General features: G+C 45.9%; 6 protein-coding genes across 6 annotated transcripts; 2 read left to right on the forward strand and 4 right to left on the reverse strand.

Moving 5' to 3' along the window:
* Window positions 1-116: 116 nt before the first annotated feature.
* On the forward strand, window positions 117-1,670 carry FPOAC1_001053 (uncharacterized protein; the record flags this gene model as incomplete). The annotated part of the gene is made up of 4 exons (XM_044845659.1): window positions 117-277; window positions 317-365; window positions 426-969; window positions 1,060-1,670. 4 exons carry the CDS (start codon window positions 117-119, stop codon window positions 1,668-1,670), a joined length of 1,365 nt encoding a protein of 454 aa, XP_044711575.1.
* Window positions 1,671-1,772: 102 nt separating this feature from the next.
* On the reverse strand, window positions 1,773-2,552 carry FPOAC1_001054 (uncharacterized protein; the record flags this gene model as incomplete). Its single annotated transcript, XM_044845660.1, has 1 exon — window positions 1,773-2,552. One exon carries the CDS (start codon window positions 2,550-2,552, stop codon window positions 1,773-1,775), a length of 780 nt encoding a protein of 259 aa, XP_044711576.1.
* A 402-nt stretch (window positions 2,553-2,954) lies between these two features.
* Window positions 2,955-3,451, reverse strand: FPOAC1_001055 (uncharacterized protein; the record flags this gene model as incomplete). Its single annotated transcript, XM_044845661.1, has 2 exons — window positions 2,955-3,373; window positions 3,421-3,451. The coding sequence occupies 2 exons, from the start codon at window positions 3,449-3,451 to the stop codon at window positions 2,955-2,957; spliced, it is 450 nt and encodes a 149-aa protein (XP_044711577.1).
* Window positions 3,452-5,675: 2,224 nt separating this feature from the next.
* On the reverse strand, window positions 5,676-7,270 carry CLAH10 (Aldehyde dehydrogenase; the record flags this gene model as incomplete). The annotated part of the gene is made up of 3 exons (XM_044845662.1): window positions 5,676-6,692; window positions 6,747-7,146; window positions 7,209-7,270. The coding sequence occupies 3 exons, from the start codon at window positions 7,268-7,270 to the stop codon at window positions 5,676-5,678; spliced, it is 1,479 nt and encodes a 492-aa protein (XP_044711578.1).
* A 4,357-nt stretch (window positions 7,271-11,627) lies between these two features.
* On the forward strand, window positions 11,628-11,927 carry FPOAC1_001057 (uncharacterized protein; the record flags this gene model as incomplete). The annotated part of the gene is made up of 2 exons (XM_044845663.1): window positions 11,628-11,731; window positions 11,789-11,927. 2 exons carry the CDS (start codon window positions 11,628-11,630, stop codon window positions 11,925-11,927), a joined length of 243 nt encoding a protein of 80 aa, XP_044711579.1.
* A 1,032-nt stretch (window positions 11,928-12,959) lies between these two features.
* Window positions 12,960-13,849, reverse strand: FPOAC1_001058 (uncharacterized protein; the record flags this gene model as incomplete). The annotated part of the gene is made up of 2 exons (XM_044845664.1): window positions 12,960-13,280; window positions 13,526-13,849. The coding sequence occupies 2 exons, from the start codon at window positions 13,847-13,849 to the stop codon at window positions 12,960-12,962; spliced, it is 645 nt and encodes a 214-aa protein (XP_044711580.1).
* Between the last annotated feature and the right edge of the window lie 521 nt (window positions 13,850-14,370).

Raw genomic sequence — 14,370 nt, forward strand, 5'->3', positions numbered from 1 at the left:
TTTAGTCCTCGTACCATTTAGTCCCAGCAGTGTCAGCGTGGGTAATCCATCCCTTACTGCTATTCATAATGACTGACCATTTATCCAACAGAAGACTACTCTTGGGCTTTCCAACCATGGTTACAGCAGAAGAGATGCTTGAGGCAGAATCTTATCAGCCGCCAGCCAAGAGGATGAAGAATGAGATCACTCAAGCATGCCAAGAACGGGGCCTCGATCCTAATCTTGAGCATGGCTGGGCCGCTTCACATCAGCCCAAAACGGATGATTATCATGAGTGTCTTGCGACCCAGAGAGCCGACTAGCATTCCCGAAGACCTCTCGAATTGCAGTCTGGCGAATGTGTCCTCACACCTGTTTCCACTGTCATTGATGCTGAGCCAGAAATCTTCGCCAAATAATTTTCTACTGTCAATATCGTTAAGTGGAGGCACGCTACACAAGGACTTCCCGATTGCGCAGATCAAATCGGCAGCAAGGATCCTCCTACCAGATGGATGCATCATCAACCATGCACATACACAACCTGCCAATCTCGACATATCTTCGGGAAGCGTTGCATTAGATCAAAGCAGCGAGCTACACCTGCCTTAACTCGCGCTGCAGTTTCGAACATTGTCATCACCAGCAGGGGAGCTCTCGTCAATTCGGAGCTCAACCCCGAAAAGGCTCAGCGAGCCCGGGAACTGTACAGCATTTTCCGATACCATCAGGAGAGGAACCTTGTCGTCCGCGTACATTGCTGCTGGAAGTGTACTACAATTGAACACGACGGTTGTCTCTGTGAGGTGGTACTCCCCTCCTCAAACGACACCTGCCTCCGCAAGAGCTGTGGAATGATCGGGCATGACGCTGAGAATTGCGAGTACCGTATCTGTGGGAACTGTTTCGCCCAGGGTCACAGTTCCAACGAGTGTAAGGAGTCACTGAAGTGCGCTTACTGTCGAGATGATCATTTCACTCTCGATTGTACGAAGGACATGGCAAACTAGTCCTGCTACAAGTGCTCGGAGACCGGACACGCTACACACCAGTGTACTCAGCCCCTGACGGTCGAAGGGCCTCCACGAGACTGGGACAATGATGATCAAGGTGGCGATCAGAATTGCTTCAAGTGTCACCAACCCGGCCACCGCGCGGATCAATGCATTCGAATCGTCTGCAAGAACTGCGATCAGGAGGGACATGTCTTCAAGGACTGCCCTACCTTGACTTGCAAAAACTGTGGTGGGGAAGGACACATGGCTCGTGATTGCAGTCAGCGACGATGCAACAGGTGTGGTGTACTCGGACACAAACGGAGTGAGTGCACCGAACTCATTTGCAGGCAGTGCGGTCAACCTGGATATACCCGAAAGGACTGCCCACAACGTCAACAAGTCGTTTGCGAGACATGCCAAGGTCCCCATCCGACCTCCAAGTGTGATACCGGTCGCGAAAAGGCTCCTAAGCCAGCGGGCGGCAAGCGCACCACCATCAAAGCGGCCAGAGACTACAGAGGCGGCGTAGATAATGCACGCGAACAGTCCGACAATTCGAGGCGAGCTACCGAGCTTCTTCAGGGTCTGCGACCAACGGCAGTCAAGACGATTGTAACTCCGTCGAGTGAAGGCCAGCTGGAACCAGGTCTAGTGGGTAGCAGAAAAGATGGTATCTTGGGCTTAGGGTAGAAAAATAAATGACCTAAACTCATAGCCTAAATTGCATAAAGTGACCCACTAATTTCGTCCCTTATGTCTCGGGCCAGCCACTTCTCCAGAGATTGGGCCAGATTAATCGCGTAGCTGGCATAGATTGGGGAATAAGATGGACCCGACAATCCGGCCTTTGATATGTGTTGCCAATTCAAGTAACTGATCCTGAGGTAGCTGCGCGTCTTGATCTCCTAGTGCAAAGTCGTGATTATTCGTGGAATCGCGGTGATACTGTTGGTAAGCCCATCGTAGTGGATGAGTATATCGAGTGTACTTTCCGTTCTCATGGGACCTCAGGAGATGCGGAAAGTATATCACAGATTGGGTCATTGTGACACTTTTGAACTTGCTGGTCCACTGTCCCCTCGATTTAGAGTTAACAAATGACTCGACAATCGGATGCTTTTGTTGAAGGTCGGCAAAGATGATCACTGTCGCGATAGCAGTGTTCAATGGCATTGGGTCTCGATCATGCTTTCTCAATAAGGCTTCCACAATTCTGATCATCTCTGGTGGAATCATCAGCGTGGCAAGAAGGAGGTACATGAGCATGTAATACTGGTCCACCCCATTCTCTTGATAGTTGGTACCAAAATGGAGGGTCGTATCGGGTGAAGACGCCGATACTAGCACTTTCGAAACAGGGGACAGTATGAACCCGCAACGGATCCCGTCGTTCTCTAGTTTCAATCTCTCCCTGAATTTCCTCATCTCCGCGTCTGGTAATTCATCAAAAAGTGCTCGCTTCATGTGGGTAATGTTTCCAGGGACAAGCGCAGCCTCATGGAAGATGACATTCTTCTGGCATTGTTGGTTAGACGGCTCGCTCCGAACTGGGACCAGCGTAGGATCGTCCATGATTACCAAGGAGGCAACTCGAGGGCCTTGAAAAATACTGGTTCACAAAAAGTAGCTGACTACCTGCCTAGAGGTAGTAGGTAGCAGGAAAAATGGCCTAGTCTACTAAGTCTTAGGTTACAAAAATAAATAGTCTAAGAACTATAGTCTAAGGAACATAAAGTGGCCCACTAATTTCGTCTCTTATGCTTCCAGTGGCCAATTTTTCGGATACCCTAAGGCCAGCCAACATAAACGGCTTCTGGGGACTGACGATATGTTATGTTATTATATTCAAGCCCAGACTCTTTATGCTCTTGCCGGAAAATTTGTAGGAGCGGCAACAACGCGATAGAACTTTGTACACAACACACGGTTTAATGGACTGCAACGACGCATAAGTAGAAGCAGCCGTATGTATCATCAGTTGTTACGCTTTCCTTGAACATGGTAATGGTCCATTCCCCAACAACCCTTATTCTGTGGTCGATAGCGGTCTCCCGCGGGTCGAGGTCGTCGATCTCCTGTGTCCAATTGGATGTCATTCTCCTGGGGTAATTCGAGGTTGCTCTGTCCTGAATCCAGGGAATACTCTGCATCGCTGGACATGGCGACAAGTATTGCATCGGCCTTGTACTTATTTTGCACCGCTTCTTCTGATGGGTCCCAGTCTCCTTCCCTGTATATCTCCTCAAAGTGCCGGCTTTGGGCCCTGTTCATGAGTACGGTGAACGGGCTAGACTTAATGATGTCTGAAGAGGGGTTGTCGTCTTCGGTGATCAGGTTTTCGTCTTCGGTGATCAGGTTGTCGTCTTGGGGAGAGAAAACTCTGGGTTGAAAATCTCGGGGGAGAGGTCAAGCGCATTAAAAGGATGGGCTTGTAATCGACCGCCAATACCATCTTCGTCCGCCTCGTCCATAGTAGAGCCGATGCGTAATCACTGCTGCAGTCGACGCAATAGAAGTACTCTCAGTAGGTAATAACAAAGGGCCCTAATGGTATCGAGGTTGCCTTATGAAATGGCCGTAAGGTCAAGTTGAATGTAATGTGAGTATTGTTCTGTTAAAAAAGAAGTACTCTCAGTAGGTAATAACAAAGGGCCCTGATGGTATCGAGGTTGCCTTATAAAATGGCCATAAGTTCAAGTTGAATATAATATAAGTATTATTCTGTTGAGAAAGAAGTACTCTCAGTAGGTAATAATAAACGGCCCTGATAGTATCTAGGTTGCTGTATAAAATGGCTATAAGGTCGAGTTGAATGTAATATAAGTATTGTTCTGTTAAGAAAGAAGTGCGTTAGATTTAGGGGAAAGTGGTTTAATTGATAGGCAGCAAGATGGTCAAAATTTGTTCACTTGAATTTGGTGCATTTACGCAGCAGCCTAAGCGGCTTCTGTTTGTGAATCACTTTCTAAATTGTTGCTGCCTTGACTCCGCAAACTAGAGACTCGGAGCCAGTAAATATCTCTCCTCCTCACCAAGAGGAATTAACCTCTATCCTCCTGCATCCCCCCTCCTACCCCTGACCAAGGCCTCTGTCCCCCATCCTTCTCCTTCTCACCAAGATTTCTGCCTATATCTCTTCTCCCACACACACATCATCATTCGAGGTTGCTCTGTTCTAAATCTAAGCGACACTCAGGTTCGCCGGATATAGCGAGAAGCATTGCATTGCCTCTGTATTTATCCTGTACCGCTTTTTCTGATGGGTCCTAATCTCCTTGTACTACCTTGGATGGACGCAATGCAGATGCAAGCGGGTCACTAAGCAATAGACTTCCTGTACCTTATCAACCCAGGGAAACATTGTGTACTATCCGCGAGATATATCGGATGTTTCTATTCTTTAACTTGAATACATTTCCAACGTCCCCGCCAACGCTGCGTATCTCCGTGCTCCACAAGGCATCCAACACGAGCTGAACAAACTTCTCCGCGGCGAAAAGTTTTGACACAGCTCAACGAGATTCAGAAGTTCTTTTCTGGCATACACGGCGCTGAGCAAAGTTAACTTGAGTTGCAACTCTTGGTACGTGGCGAGCTTCATGGCACCGCTGACCGGGTCGTCAAGCACGTAAACAAACACAAGCAGCAAGAGCGTCGGCGAAGATGGCCTACTCAAGATCGGAATTGAGATGAAACCTTCAGCAACCAGGGAATGTGACATGCAGCCACTGTCATCGCACCGGGCATACGATCCCAATATGTTCCAAGGACAGTAGCCCGCATGGTGAACATACTTACCGAAATGAAGCCAAGTACTGCCTTCCAAGTGGGAAACAAAACTTCTGTGAAGGCGCTCAACCAGTCTGGCCAATTTGCTATCCTCGATGGAGCGAATAGTGGTGCTAATTGGGGAGATGATCTTGGCGTGGGCTCTACCGACCAGAGTAATACAGAGCCTGACAACTCCAACTGCTAAGGGGAAAGGTCGGTGGAATGGAGATGAACTAAATTATTGGGCCACTTTATGATATTTAGATCATACTTTTTAGGTTGTTTATTTCTGTACCCTAAGACTTAGGAGGTGCTACCGACTAGGTATGGTACATGGCTCGGGATGAAGGCACAGCCTGAAGAACACGAGTCTTCACAACAACACAAAAGGGGCCACCGGATTGGTTGAAGCGGCAGGATGATTCCCGTCTACGGTATTTGTTAGCACAGTATTAATCTCAACATTCTTGTCGACTTTCCTATTCTTGAGTGCTGAATACTTCTCGGTGACAATTACGCCGAGTGGGGACATCGGGGTATTGTCGCCCGTTGGTCTTGGCGCCAAAGTGATGCGACAACACAACTCCATGGTGATCTATCTATGAACGACAGCATCAGATTAATTCCAGTCAGTAAGACAAATTGATTCATGGCAATTGCTCCTTCCCCTGTTGCGTAGGGAATAAGCTTATCGTTATCGTGGCCCGGCGGGATGGCCCGTGCGTGGATTTCCTAATCGGGTAACTGGACCAAAACACCAAAACACCAACCTCACAGATCATGATATCGGACAGTTTTTTGACGATTTCTTTAACATTTCTTCATCAAATACGTAAAACTAAAGTGGAATCATATACAGATTGATCATGCAGTTACAACGCCGCCCATATTTCCTTCCCAAGTCCCCAATTCGCTTTGCTATGCTTAGTACAGCTTAATGGCAACAGACTTGTTCTGTGTGTAGTTGGCGAGGGCTGCCTCGCCGAGTTCTCGTCCAATTCCACTCTCTTTGTATCCTCCGAATGGAAGCTGGTGGTGGAGCATGTTATAGCAGTTCACCCAGACTGTGCCGGCCTTGAGAGCGTTGGAAACGCGGAGGGCGGTGTTGAGGTTCTTGGTGTGGACAGCGGCAGCGAGACCGTAAGCGGTGTCGTGGGCGAGGTCAAGGACCTCAGCCTCGTCCTTGAACTTGGAAATAGCGCAGACGGGGCCGAAAATCTCCTCCTGCATGATCTTCATGTCGGGGCGGACGTTGGAGAAGATGGTGGGCTTGATGAAGTAACCCTTGTCACCGAGACGCTCACCACCGATCTCGACGGTGGCACCCTCGTCCTTGCCGGCCTTGATGTAGCCCATGATGCGGTCGTACTGGAGCTGAGAGACCTGAGGACCCTGGAAGGTCTCCTCGTTGAATGGGTCACCAACCTTGTTCTCCTCAGCTCGCTTCTTGAAGGCAGCGAGGAACTTGTCGTAGATGGACTCCTGGACGAAGATACGGGTACCGGCACAGCAGCACTGGCCGTGGTTGTAGTAGATACCGAAGTTGACCCAGTTAATGGCCTCCTCGATGTCGGCGTCCTCGAAGACGATGTTGGGGGACTTGCCACCAAGCTCGAGGGTGACCTTCTTGAGGTTGGAGGAAGCAGCAGCCTTCATGATCTGTCGGCCAATGACGGTGGAACCAGTGAAGGCGATCTTGTCAACGTCCATATGAGAGGAGAGAGCGGCACCGGCAGTCTTGCCGTAACCGGAGACAAGGTTGAAGACACCGGCAGGGAAACCAGCCTGCTCGATGAACTGAGTGAAGACGAGAGCGGAGAGAGGAGTCTGCTCAGCAGTCTTCATGACGACAGTGTTACCAGTGGCCAGGGCAGGTCCGATCTTCCATGCCAGCATGAGAAGGGGGAAGTTCCAGGGGATAATCTGACCGCAGACACCAATCTATGAACGAGATTAGCATTGGGATAGTGTATGCCGATATGCATAATGACTTACAGGCTCGGAGCGGGTGTAGTGGAACATCTCGGGAGCAATATCAATGGTCTTGCCCTCGATCTTGTCGGCCCAACCACCATAGTATCGGAGGCAGCCAACAACGGCACCAACATCGCCACGGGCGTTGGTGATGGACTTTCCGTTGTCGAGAGACTCGACAGCGGCGAGAAGGTCGAGGTTCTTCTCAGCGAGGTCGGCAAGCTTAAGGAGGAGGTTGCCTCGAGCCTGGGGAGTGGTTTGCTTCCACTCGCCATCGAAAGCCTTGCGGGCAGCAGTGACAGCCAGGTCGATATCCTTCTCGGTACCCTCGCAGACGGAGGTGATGACCTCCTCGGTGGAGGGGTTGATAACCTCAAACTTTCCCTTGTCGACACCCTCAACCCACTTGCCGCCGATGAAGCTAGGATATGTGTTAGTATTTTGAAGATGTTGTTATTTAGGTTACTCAGGGTGGTAGCTTACAGGCCAATGGGCTGCTGGTAAGTACCAGTAACGGGAGTGGACAGCTCGACGGTGAGAGCCATTGTGTATAGTATGCTGTGTGATATAAAGAGAGGGGGGGTATTGGGGTATCAAAGGTTATATGAAAGAGAAGATGAGAGTTGTGGATGAGAGAGATGATCTGGAGGAGAGAATTGGAAATATCGAGGACGGGAAGCAGAGTATTTATTCTTGAGAATGACGCGGGGTTTTTCGGTTTTGGGTGGGAGAATGAAAGCACTACAGTAATGAAGGGGGGGTGTGATACGTGAACCTCGGTGGAGGTGGTGGAGGGGAGAGGGGGGTGTTGGTGTTTGGTGACGCCAACTTTCCCCGCAACAGCCTCGCCTCACACGTCTCAAGGTGCTTTTAGTTGCAATGCGAAGCAAGGTACAGAGAGGTACGTACAGCTATAGCTTGTTTTTCTAGGGGACCATGTGGGCTGTGGCCCATTCAATTGAACGGTTAACCTCTCAGAGGTTCGCACAGATTTGCGGCGGCGGCAACAAGAGTAGAGCGGCGTGAGCGGACGGACGGCATCCGGAAGAAAAGAATGGGTCCCCCGAAGAGAGGACCTTTGCGGAGCACTGTACATACTGTAATTATTGGGCTGCCGTAGTGGCAGAGGTGGAACAAGAGTGTACGGCTGGTGGTGCACCAACAGATATGGTTAGTAGTCGAAACGTCACGTAACTGTCTCGGCTTTTGGAGCTGTATCTACAGTGAATAGGTTCGGAACGGCTCAATAGTAAGAGTCTCTCTCCTCTAAGCCGGTACAACCCCAATGATGAGATGGTTCTCAAACGGCAGTGAATTGAAGCGCAGGGCATTGCAGGGATATAGATTCGGTATATTAGATGGTGCATGCCGACAAAAGCAAAGAGTAACCTGCTACTTGTTCAACAATCTGCCAGCCACTGTTATCTGGCTTTTTCTTTTTCCCTATCTCTCTGGTTGGTTTACGGGATCAGCTTCTGATTCCGATGATAGAACCCGGTAGCTACCCTTTGATTCCACAACCATCTTTTTCCCCCGCCAAAGTGGATAAGAGATCTGGTAAATCTACAAATCAAAAGAGCCGATAGAAAAGCAAAGACCCGAAGCCCGTCACCAGACCTTGAAAAGCTTACCCCACAAGGAAACCCACTAGTGGCCAATGGATAGACATGCCGATGGAGTTTTAAGGAGGGGATCCCTACTAAAAAGGTCAAGCTTAACAGTAAATATGTAGTAAAAAAAGTGCGGGTTTTGAAGATTGCGAAATTGTCAGAGCTTTTTAAAGGGTCCCCCTCCGAGACGTGTCGAGGCTTTACTCGACTCATGCGTCAGCAAATACATAGCTTGAGTAAAACATGTCAAAGCTTTCGGTGGAACTCGAATATCTGTCTTCTAAAGAGAGAGATACAAAGCTGTAATACAAACAGCTTGAATTGGTAGGTTGCACACCATCTCTGACAAATCAAGCCATCAATGATGCATGCAGAACCCCGGAACCGACAATCCCAGGCACTCTAGGTAAGGACTTGCTCCTTCACTGTTGTATCTGTAAACTAGTAATGCATGAGAGGCAATGGAACATCAAGTCTCCAAAGCAGAAGCTTGGACAATTCATCCTTGAACTACGACTAAACGGTCGGTGTTATTTGCTAATAATGCCGTAGTCTAGACTACATACCTGTTACTGTTACTGTTACAGTGCAGTTGGTGCTGATCAACTCTAATGAACATGGAGGGCTCAACTAATTACATAAATCAACGACATTCTACAGTAAACCGCAGCCACATCGTGATCGAACCATACATTATTTTCCCGAACCCTTCTTCAGGTTCAAGGTCGACCAATCCCATCGCTAGCGCATTTCTTGTCGACATGCGATCAGTACAGGTTCCTTTCGTCCATTTTGGTGGTTGTGATGGTGTCTAGGGTAATGGATCTCAACCATCTGCATATCTACAGTGCAGTTGAATCCTTGCTCGGTCTGGGGAAATCATTCGATGATTTAGACCAACAACATGGGGTATTACATTACAAGCGATTCGAATGGGTGAGGTGCTGATTCACTGCTTCGGAACCGCTTTTGACCACCCCCAAGAAAAGCCATAGCCGCGTGTGAGAGGGACAAAACGGCGCAGCACCTTGATGGGCTAGATTGATTCCATTCTCCTGGCAGCCGCTACCTTGATGCAGTTTGTTTAAGAGTTGTTCTGGTGTATACTGGTGGGGCCAAGATCTTCATATCTACCGACAAATAGATAGGTATATTATACTTTCCTTTCTTATATATTAAAATTTATCTTCGTTAAAACTACTAATACTTATAATCATAAGAGATTATAGCGATTATATAATATAATAAGAGGTTAAATATATAATTAAGTTTAATTATTTATAATATTAATAAAGCTTTTATTTTAGCTTTTTAATTTTATATTAAACTCTTAATTATATATATAAATTTCTTTATTTATAAATTTTAATTTAAATAGAATTTCTTATAATTTAAGCTATTATAACTAGAATATATTAAAAAGCTATTACTTAGAATATTTATATTTATTTTTAATAATTTAAATAAAAACTTTTAATTTTATAAATTATAATATATATTAATTTATTATATTTTAAAAAGTAATTTATTTTTTTATAAAATTAATTTTATTTTTAATATAATAATATATTATATTAAATTATTATATTTTTTATTAAATTTATTATAAATTCTTTTAAAAAATAAAAAAGTTAAAAAATTATAAAATTTTATAATTAAATATAATTAATATTATATTATTTTTAATTAATAATAATTATTCTATAGAAATATATTTTAATTTTTTTATTATAAAGATATATAGATTTTAAAATTAAATTAAAATTATATATAAAGCTTTAATAATTTAATTATAAATATATTAAAAATACTATATATATTTTTTAATTATTAAATTATTATTTTTTAATTAAATTATAAAATAATATATAATTAATATTATAATTATAATTTAAATTAATTTAATATATTATATATTAAAGTAAAATAATTTATATATTTTTTTTAATAATTTTATTAAATAAAGAAAAAAAAAATATATAATATTATTATAATTTTAATAAAGCTTTTATTTTTTAATATAGAATTAATTTTATTAAATCTTATTAAAAAGTATAGCCTTATAGCTTTATAATATTATTTTATTATTAAAGTTTATTATTCTTAAGTATCTTATTTCTTTATAAAATAATTAAAATCTTAGTCACGCATAATATTAAAATTCATAAACAAGCATAACTTTTTGCCTCCACAGCTATTACCAATTATTTTAATTACAGGTACAGCGCATCCACAAGAGATTTCTGCAGTAGCTGATGGTTGCTGTGAGACCAAGAGAAAGAGAGGGCCTTCGTCTTCGGCGTAAAGGATAGCGAACATCTCATCTCATCTCATCGAACTGCAGCGTCTTTAACCCCGCATGCAATGAATGACCCTGCTGAAGGGGGCGCCCAACATACCTATTGTCCTTTCAATTTGCTTGACATTCAGACAAAGTGAGCGGCTCTCCAAGTTCCTGGGGAAGAGCCGTTCACCCTAGTCTGGAGTGAGTGTATTCTCTGCTCATGATCCTAATTCTGTCTAGTTTCCCCGCTTCCAGTGACGTTCCCTATGACCGAACAAACGTTGAAAGTCAAAAAAGAGTAAAGCCTCGTGTTGTCTTTAGTTTTGGCTTTGACTTCGCGGACCCGCAGACTTGCCTTGCCTTGCCTTGCCTTACCTTACCTTGCCTGCCCTGTCTTTTTTATTTCGAGACCTTACCTGAGAGGGGAGAGACAAAAGGCAATTGCGGCTCCGCTGCGTCTCCGTCCCCGTCTCGCCGGCAAAGGCGGAGACGGCCCCACTCACACTCACACCCCGCTTCCGTAGCGACTTCAATCTCTGAACATCCCCCAGACTCTCGACCCTCTAGACTCTCAACCGACATCAAAGCTCAAGCACTTGCACTTGACCGAGTCGCATTCGATATTCCGCCTGACCAATAATCTCTGTCGTTATGGCATGATGCGCCTCATTTTGGTGCTAGTGTCAGTGTCCAACAACAGACATCATCAATAACTAGACCTCATCTCATTCTTTTACTATCAATGCGTTGATACATGACCCCATACATAGTATGCTCTTGTCGATTCTAAAAATGATCTGCCATTCCAAATAGGCTACCTAAGCCTAGTGCCCAAGCAAAAGTCATAGCTCAGGTATAGCCATCATGGGGCTAAATAGTCTAACCTCAAGATCAAGGTACCCGAACCTAGATGACCATCAATAGACTCACAAAGCACGAGAAAGACAGTAAATACGCTTGAAAATCGAATCGGCATGTTTATTAGCCCGTTCACAAAACAATCTCCACATGTCCAAGAGTCCCATTCGAGAGTGGGCAACTTCAACTTACAACTCAGCCTCATCTCGCTACGTACTCGTCCCAACCGCAATCCAGATAATGCAACATGACAGGTAACGCACTCCACGCAAGACCCTTGAGCCGCAATTGTTGAGATTGGAGATCCTCAGACATTGTTCTGTTGCAAACCCCGATTCCCAACAGGACATCACCCAAGCTCATTCATCCGCACCCTTCAACATTGCGGCATCTGGAGTTATACTACGGGTCCGCTACCCCAGTTTTTGCTTCTTTACCCCGCTAGATTAATGATCACTGCTACGGCTGTTCAGGCCTCTCAGTGCGTATGCGGTTACCCCACATCCGGGGCCGCAAGTGTTTCTCCTCATCCCCGACTAGGGACCGATTCAATCTGGGGCGGACACGGCTCCGTTCTTGTGAGCTTTGGGTGTGTGGTTAGATGTGTCAGACGACGTCTACTTACTGCACGTGCTGCAGATCTATCGTGACCCCAGACTTTGTGTTGCCGCAATGAACATCAGCATTGGGAATAGAGAACCCAGTCCACCGCGTGGCATCAGCTCCCATCTGCCAGTGCCCGACACCCACGTTGTGGACAGTAGCCAAGCCCGGCCCAGCGGTAATCAATGAGTCCATTGCGCTCAATACATCACTGGAACGGCCAATAAGATTGGATCTAAGGAAGAGTTGCACCGGCAGTCTTCGGGAGTTAGGAGACCCGCGTCCCCAGATGGTTCCCCCAAGCTAGCTGTCCCAGAAACTCCCGTCACCCGGACTATCTCTTTCCCCAGATACGCTTTGAACCCTCAGAGGCTAGATCGTCGGACTGCTTAGGCTCCTCACATGAGTCGTGGGCATGTACTTAACTGCAACAGCGCTGCCAAAACTCGTTCCAGGGGTAGAGCCGATACATCCAATATTGCTCACCAACGAGTCGCGAAATCAACATGAGTCCATAATTCAAGACACTAGGGATATAAGGTCTATTTCTACTGCTAACATGCCTTAGAAAATATGTCTGTTCAATGTGGTCAATTGCTAGCCAAATCGTATTGAATGACGGTAGTTCCAATGTATACAGAAAACGGTAGAGCATAACTATAAAAAGACATAAAAAATAGTCTAAAAGTTGGCTAAATCATTTCGTATTTTAGGCTAGTTATTTTATATCTCCTAACTTTAGGTTCGAGTTTCCTGCAACCCTGAGGTACGCTGAGGCTCGTAACATCCAGCATACTTCGCCCTTCCGGTCATCGCGAGTCGAACACTCGAGTACCACTCCACGGCTGAGTGGCCAGCAATGTTACACTCGTGGCAAGATCATTCCTTTGACTGGTTGATGCAGTCGGGAGCGAAATGGTCGCCTCGACAATAAGCGCACTTTTCCTTCACTTCCCAGCCCACGAAGGTGCCCCAGTTGGGAGCGAATACCGTAAACATCGACGTACGAGTCCTCGCGATTGTGGTTCTGTGGCTCTCACCGTCATAGCCAAGACTGGATTCATTGACAGTGTCGACATAAACGATGTCGGCCTCGTCTCCTTGTGCAGAATCTATCGTTTTGATGCTGACACGGGATCTCTGTGTATGGGTGATCGTTGCGTAACACAAGATCGTCGATATAGCAGGAGGTTTGTTTAACTTGGGACATTAGTAGCATACGACAAGCATGGTCACTGGTTTTCCAGCGCTTCATCCGACACCGACAAAGTCAGAAGACAGTACCTTGGCAACTTGATCGTAGATAGGTAAACAACTTGCGATACAACTTCTTCCTTGGGCTATTTTCAACTTCAATTCAACAACCCGAGAACTCCACAAGAAAGGAACCGATGTTTTGTATAACATCAGGGCATATGTTGCTTTCTTTTAACGTGTTCAAATACGCGGTGAACTGCAGGAGCGATCGCGGTATCATCGCGGAGCTTGACTGTAATTAGCGTATGGTAGCTAAGAAAGTTGGCGACAGAGCAAGAGTCACCTTGTGCTCGCTGGTTGAATCTGGGGTAAGATTCTGTGGAAGCTGAGTTGACCGCATTGAAAAGAAGAGACGTGGTCAACTGCTGGGCAAAGGGGTTCGATGATACTTTGTCGCAGCCAAGATCGTGCTCAAGTGTAATAAATGGGCCTCGTTGGTTAATGTCCCCAGTGATGACCCAGACCTTGAGAGTGAATAGACCAATAGGAATGAGAGTCGTCAGTTCTCTCATGATCGAAGCTTCATCTACTAGAACCAGTTCGACGTCAGAGTGGGAGCGAAACAGGTAGTTGGTAGCTGCGATTGTGGTAGACACAACGAAACCGCTAACTGCAACAAGTATTCTCTGAACAGTTCTCTAACCCAGCCTTCGAAGAGGGGGAAGTCTTCTTTGTCGAGCTGTTCGCCTTATTGGATGCGTGCTAACAGTTGGTTCAAGCGCTCGAACTTCTCAGGTTTTTGGCTCAGGTATTCCACAGCGCCACTGCACAGGGACCCATCGTTGCTTGTGACGATACTTGGCTACTCGGAGGCCATCTCATGTCTCTTGGGTTTCTATAGAGATACGAGTAAGTGTTGCCTGAAGAAGGAACTAGTATGTCATAATACTCAGCTCCTCTTCCGTCTCAAGCCTGTCCAATTGGCCACTGGTAGGAACACCTCTGTTGCATTCTTTCACACTTGGTGCACCAATTGGCGTCTCACCAACACACAGGTACCCATGAAACATCTTAGTCCAAGGTCTGGAATCAG

Source organism: Fusarium poae, chromosome 1 (assembly GCF_019609905.1).
Source record: "Fusarium poae strain DAOMC 252244 chromosome 1, whole genome shotgun sequence".
NCBI classification, from domain to species: Eukaryota; Fungi; Ascomycota; class Sordariomycetes; order Hypocreales; family Nectriaceae; genus Fusarium; species Fusarium poae.